This window comes from Telopea speciosissima, chromosome 10 (genome assembly GCF_018873765.1).
Source record: "Telopea speciosissima isolate NSW1024214 ecotype Mountain lineage chromosome 10, Tspe_v1, whole genome shotgun sequence".
Taxonomy (NCBI): Eukaryota; Viridiplantae; Streptophyta; class Magnoliopsida; order Proteales; family Proteaceae; genus Telopea; species Telopea speciosissima.
The window spans coordinates 60,597,976-60,605,110 of record NC_057925.1 but is presented as its reverse complement, the minus strand read 5'-3'; the positions used below and the strand labels follow the sequence as shown (position 1 = coordinate 60,605,110).

Sequence of the window (7,135 nt, the reverse complement as noted above, 5' to 3'; positions counted from 1 at the left end):
CTTTTGATACCGATACCGTACCGCCCCATCCCAAATACCGGGAACCATCCCAATTGACACCCTTACTCGCAGGCCTCCAAAGTACGATAACGTTTTGTCGCACCTTATTGATGTGCTCCTCTATGCCGTTTGATCAGAGAACCCGGCCCTCTCTCACAAGTACATTATTTGAAAAATGTTTATCACGAAATCATTGTACTATCGCTCTCTCACATGGGTTTTTTATTGTTTTCTCACTCCTAACTTCACTATGTGGGTCCCATGTAAAAAGATATTTACATCACTATTGGTGTGACGTGGGAGAATCCTATCTCATATTATAATGTACAAGTAATAAAGAAAAAAGCAACAGCTTGAATCCGAGAAATTATCTCAAGAGAATCCTAACAAAAAACAACTGCTAGTTTAGTTGGTTGATATTTCTTACAGGTTGTTGTGGGCCCTAAGAGTCTAACGTTTAAGTTTCCTTCAATTCACCTTCACCCTTTCCCTCCTCTTCTCTTTGACAAGTAAGGACACTAGGGCCCCAAATTTTTTTTATATACAGCTGTTAAAAAGTCAAGCCCAAAATGCTTCCCTATCTATATGCCCATATTGCTTTGTTTCCTCCTCCTTATATTCAATTTTGCTATTCTTACAAATAAATACTCTATATCTTAATAGGCTTTTACATGTTTAATTTGTAATACTTAACTATTATTAGGTAGATAAGGAATTCTTTAGGTAAGTCACATGTCAAATTTAATGGTTGTGTTGCCTCACGGATCCAAAGCCACATACTAAAAACTAAATCACAATTCACAAGTCTGCATTAGTTCATGGAGCTCAACTCAACTTCACTAAGCACGTTTTTTAAAATTTGGAATGGGGCATGTGATCGGTCTCCATTGATTCTGTTTTGAGTCCGTTGGATTTGGTTCTAATCAATCGGACGAAAGGAAAATGGAATCCAAGAGGATAGATCTCTCTAGCTAGGTCTTAAAAATTTTTAGAGTAATTGTTTCAAGAAACTTGTTGATTTGAGTAAAATAATTAACTTTCTTCACTTTTCTATATTTTCGTTGATCAAAAGAAGATAACAAACCCCAGAAGTGAAGTTTTTTTTTTTTAAATTTTTTTTACAAATCCATTTTTGGTTGTATAGAATCAATGGAAGGAATGACTCAAACGAATTCAGCAATGTTGGTCCGTTTACCAAAACAATTTGTATCATATCTCTCTCTCTCTCAATTCCAGAAAGAGCGGAGCAACCGAGAGGACGGCAAGCGGAGTAACCAAAGCTCCTCAGCTCGTCGTTTTTCTGCCTGAATTTTTCAGATTCCACGGCGTTCATGCTTGATTTCTTCTCAATCTTGACCTTATCAACTTAATTACCAAGAAACTAAGTTCTCAGAGTGGAGCGGAACCTTATGAACTGGTTTAATTACCATCATTCATAATTTGCATGAATGCGGAAGCTAAAGGTTCATCATGGAGTTGCTTGGGGTAGATCGATCCTCGATCCTCTTTAGTTCAAGTCTTTGGAGGAAGCTAGCAAGGTTAAACCCTCTCATACCCCCCTCTGCTTGCTAACCTTCCAGTGTTTGCATTTGTGGGTAAGTTGTACGTGTGCAACTGAGGGCTTGGTCAACCTTCGACAAAGAGAGAGAAGATTGATGAATTTGCTCAATATCCGTGGCTTCTGTTGGGTGATTGGATCGGAACTCATACCTCTCCCCTTCAGATAAGATTGGAGGTAGATCGACCTGTGTCTCTTGCTCAGATACGTGGATTAGATCATTTTATCAACTCGGCCTGTCTATCTGAGATTTCTTTAATTGGTCATCCTTAATTTTACATGGAATAATAGGCGAGCAGGTACTAATCGTATATATTGAGGCGGCTAAACTTGACCTTTGCTTCTCAACCGCTGAATGGTTTGAGGATCATCCTAGAGCGATTGTTAGATCTGAACTCATGGCTTCATCAGATCACAGAGCGATCATTCTTTTCACTGATGACATTAGACCCTCAAATAAGCTGTCCTTTCCGCTTAGAAGCTCTTTAACAATGTCGTGGCATCAAAGTGGAATTCTTCTACTGTTCGAGGGTCGATCTGCTTCTTTCAAATGCTACAAGAAGCTATCAATTCTTCAGGGTACTCTAAAAGCTTGGAATAAGAACTGCGTTGGGAATGTGTTCAACAAGATCGAGGAAACCCATGCAATCCTCAACACTCTGTACCAGGTTCCCTTAGATTTTCGAAATGATGATTGGTTCATGTCTGAAAAGTATCATTTTGCTATTTTGAGAAAATTGAATCATCAAGAGGAATTGTTGTGGCAGCATAAATCTCGCTCTAATTGGTATGAACATGGGGATCGAAATACAAAAATTTTTCAACAGACAACGGTCAAAAGGAGAGCGAGAAATGCGATTAAATCTATCAATGCAGGTGGGCTTACCCTCACAGAAGAGGCGGATATTGGTAGGGAGTTCTCACGAGTGTTCAAAGATATTTTCCTTACTCAAAATCCTCCGGCCTAGTGCTTCAGAGTATCTCTTTTCTTTTGGTCATCGTGTTTCTTTGGAGGATAATTTGGCTCTCACCAGACCGGTTACCAGTGATGAAATCACTAATCTATGCCTGCAATAAATCTCCTGGTCCATATGGGTTTTCAGGCATGTTTTATCATAAAACTTGGGATGTGATTGGACCAGATGTTATTTCCTGCGTCAAGAGTTTCTTTCAGGCAGGTTCTTTTTCCCTTCAAATGAATCTCACTTTTATCTCTTTAATTCCTAAGGTTGATTATCCAACTTTTGTGAATGAGTACAGACCTATCAGCTTATGCAACTTCATTTATAAGATCATTTCCAAGATTATGGTCAGGAGATTGAGACCGATATTGCATAAGATTATTTCCTTCAATCAAAATGGTTTCATTAAGAGACGTCACATCCAAGATAATGTGTTGATCAGTCATGAACTTCTTCATAAAATTAAGAAATCAAGAAGGGGAAATAAAGGATTCTTCTCTTTAAAAATTGACATGCATAAAGCATATGATCGGTTGGAATGGTCCTTTCTCAAGGAGACTCTTCTGAAATATGGTTTTGATCAAGATTGGGTCAAAAAATAATGTTTTTGTGTGGAAAGCACTCAACTTGGTATTTTACTTAATGGATCTCCGCTTCCTTTCTTCAGTCTGTCCAGAAGTATCCTGCGGGGTGATCCCTTTCTTCATATCTCTTTGTTCTTTGTGCTAAGGTGCTCTCAACACAGCTTGAAAAAGCGATGCAAGAAAAGAGGATTCATGGCATTCAAATTAAAGGGGTGGAGAGAGAATATCCCATATGGCATTTGTTGATGATCTCATTCTCTTTGGTGAGGCGTCCATGAGTGGAGGCTAGAGCATTAATGATGTTTTACATGAGTACTGCGTAAGTATTCTCGGGCAATCTATTAATATTATTAAAACTAGAGCTCATTTCAGCCCCAATGTCGATGCTAGTGTAAAAAGGCAGCAACGAGATTATTTTCAAATAAGTCCAACAGCCGCACTTGATACTTACCTAGAATTCCTTACATTGCAGAGCAAGTTCACAAAGTCCTCATTGCTCCAATCTCATTACTCGGGTTTCTAGGAAACTTCAATTATGGAAGACTATTTGCTCAGCAAGAGATCTTATTCGAAAATACCTTTTCATTAAAGTAGGGAATGGTCTGAACATCAATCATTGGCTGGACATTTTGCCAAAAGGCTTGGGAACTCCTTGTCTCACCAACTTCACTTTGGGCAGGATCATGAAAGTAAATATTTTCCTACTTCCAATTTCCTACATGCAAGTGCCCTTCTACCTCTTCGTGGGTTGAAATCTATTTGCTCAGAAATCTTATTCGAAAAGGCATTTTCATTAAAGTAGGGAATGTCTTCAATCCTTGGCTGGACTTTTGGATCCTGGGCATCCTCCTTCAGCTGCACCTTATCCACTCCAAGCTCCTTCCACAGTCCATGAATTTATTGATGTCTCAGAGCTCTGGAAGCGAGATTTAGTTTTCCATTGGTGGCCACCTGATATCGCTTGGAAAATTATCTCTATTCCACTCCCCTTCTCATTTATGGAAGATCAGTACATTTGGTCTGTCACTTCAAAGGGACATTTTTCTGTGGCTTCTACCTATAGCATATCTTTGAAGGGTCTCTTGCATCAATCTCAAAGCAAGTGGTTAAAGATCTGGCATTTACCTACCATTCCAAAGATTCAACACTTGCTATGGAAAACAATTCACAATAAGCTTCCCCTCCCTGATCTGCTTCTAAATCGTGGTTTGAACATTAGCTCTAGATGTAACTTGTGTGATGAGCCAAGGCAGTCCACGGAGCATCTGTTCATGAAATGTCCCCTTATAGTACCGATCTGGAATCAAGTGGGTATAACTCATCTTCTAGGGAACAACAACTTCATCACAGTTTTGGAATCTATTATTACTTCCCTTAATACTGCTAACAGAGACAGCATTTTATATACCGCGCTTGTTTACAGCATTTTATGGTATGTTTGGGTTGGTTACTGGGATCATACTTTCAGACACGAGCCTTTCATTGCAAATAGAATTTTACTCAGAGCTATCACTGTTGCTAAGGAAACACTTCAACACTTCAAAGTTCGCATTCATCACCCAACTAGATTCATCAGTTGGAGCAGACCTTCTTCTCCTTTCCTGAAATTCAATATAGACAGTGCGAGCAGAGGGAACCCAGGAGAAGCCGGAATTGGAGGAGTCTGTTGCGATAGTCAGGCAAGGTTTATTTGTGCTTTCTTTGAGGGTGTAGGGTGGAACTCAGCTTTAGTTGCTGAAGCTCTAGCTGCTAGGCGAGCTTTGTCAATTGCTCGGAACCTAAATTTGAGACACGTCATCATTGAGAGTGATAATTTACTTCTCATTAACCTTCTTAATGGGCAGATTGCGGAAGCGCCATGGAGAATTGCTGCTATAGTGTCTGATTGTCGTTCCATATCTTTTTAGACATTCTGTTTGTTCATGTTTTTCGTGAGGGTAATAGCGTTGCTGACCTGCTCGCGTCTTCGGCAGCAGACTCCCAACATGCTAGATGTTGGTTTTCCCCGCCCCCGTCTTTCTTATCCCCCCTATTATTTGCTGATGCTTCGGGAACGTTGTTCCCTCGTTAATGAAATATTTTTATCAAAAAAAAAAAATCAATGGAAGGTATTGGTTACTTGAAGATGCACATAGAGCCTTAGAGCCGCCTTAAGCAAAGATCGGCACTCTTAAGGCCTTTTTGAAGAGCAGGCCGCGAAAAGGAAAGTTGTGGAGACAATAGACTCGTCAGTCAAGCACATCATGAGGTAGTAGGTCGATAACCCTAAAAAGAGAAATTGCCTATCTTTCCTTTCATCTCAAGAGAAACATGATCAAGAGAAGCTTATTTGAAATTGAAATCAACCTTAATTGATCCCGACTCGAATTTGACCGATTCCAATCTGATTTTTGAAATATGTAACTAATTAAATGAGGAATTTCAGCCTTTCCTTCGAAATGATAAAATCCAAATCAATAAATTCCACCACCATTGGAACATATAACATCTAAAGTAATACCATAAATATGTACATAAAAGGCATTGATTTTTCTCAGGCATCTTTCTAAGCTCATGCTTGGGCGGATTCGAATTACCGAGGGAACACATCAATCCAACCCCTGCCCATCACACCCCAACATTGGGTTGGGCTTTTGCAGCATGGGCTTGGGCTATTCGAGTAAGCTGCGTGGTCCATACATTTAGGCAGTCCTTTTTCCCAAGCTATTATGAAATAGGCTAATACCTAGCCGGCATAATAGTTCTTATTAATGGCAAATTTGTCTAAAAAAATAATTTTTATTGAAATTGAAAAAAAACCATCAATACTCCTACGTCGGTAGACCAAGACCATAAGGATCCTTATACCGATATTGATAACCATGATGGAAAAATGTCCTTTGAGTGCAAATGAAATGAACTTAGAGAGAGTTGAGCCGCTAAGCCTAAAGTGAGAAGGAGAACAATGTGGGAATGCATTTTATTTTTAACATTTTTTAAGGAAAAAGAATACTACTTCGTAGCCCACATGGCTCCTACGACTAGACACACAAACTTTTAAAAGCACCACACTGCCCCATGGAAAGGCAGAAAATTCCACCCAGTGATGCTTGTGTGCATGCTCCCATTGTCCTGTGTGCACGTGCAGACTCTAGAGGCCCAGGTCCCCTATGTATTGTCTTCCAATCACTTTCGGATAGGACCATGATACACAACTAGTAAGTTCATTTCCGTAGAGTTGGCAGCAAAACCACAATTTATAGCTATAAATTGGTGCATTTTCATTGGAATATGAGGAAAAAGATATACAACCCAAAAAGATATATAACCCTAATTTAGTATAGAAACACCACCATCAACCACCCCCCCTTCCCCAATCCAAAACAATCACTAGGACTAAGGAAGACCATTGCCACATATATTCCGACCCTAACAATCATGTTTGTTTCACTAGCCTTAAACAGTTAAACCTTCTAAAGCAATTAGAAGCATCTCACAAGCATTACCAAAGAAGCCAGACCTATGACCAATAGCTACAATTACAATTCAGATTAACACACCGTCACAATTCCAGTTAACAACACTACTTCACAATTCAACTTAAAAGCCATAACCAGGATTTTATATTTGAAACTAAAATAAGCTTCAAGACCTGGACAGGATGTGGGCTGAGTTCTAATTTTGTACCCTTGACCAAACCTCGATCCAATTTAGCAGTTTGTTCCTCCAAGTTACAGGGTACGACCAAGGTTTTAAAACTCAGAAACAGGCATCCATCAATTCTGATTCAAATCAATCAGAATTGGCCAGACAGGAGGTAAATGGAATAACAAAGGAGTATAGATCAATTCAGATCTAAAATGTTTAAAATACCAAGCAAATAAATTCCCATCACTTTGTTTTTTTAATACTACCAGAAAATGGAATTTTCTTACTTTGATCAATCCAGGTTTGGTTGTACAAAATCAAGACACATCACAAAATTAGGACCATGAGATAAAGGGGTTAACACAATATATATAGAGCTAAGATCACTTGTTTGGAGGGTGAAG

General features: G+C 39.2%; 1 protein-coding gene across 1 annotated transcript; it reads left to right on the top strand.

Annotated features, from left to right (window-relative positions):
* The first annotated feature begins 4,102 nt into the window (after positions 1-4,102).
* LOC122643844 lies at positions 4,103-5,011 on the top strand. Its single transcript, XM_043837419.1, has one exon. The coding sequence runs from the start codon at positions 4,103-4,105 to the stop codon at positions 5,009-5,011; it is 909 nt and encodes a 302-aa protein (XP_043693354.1).
* Positions 5,012-7,135: the final 2,124 nt, after the last annotated feature.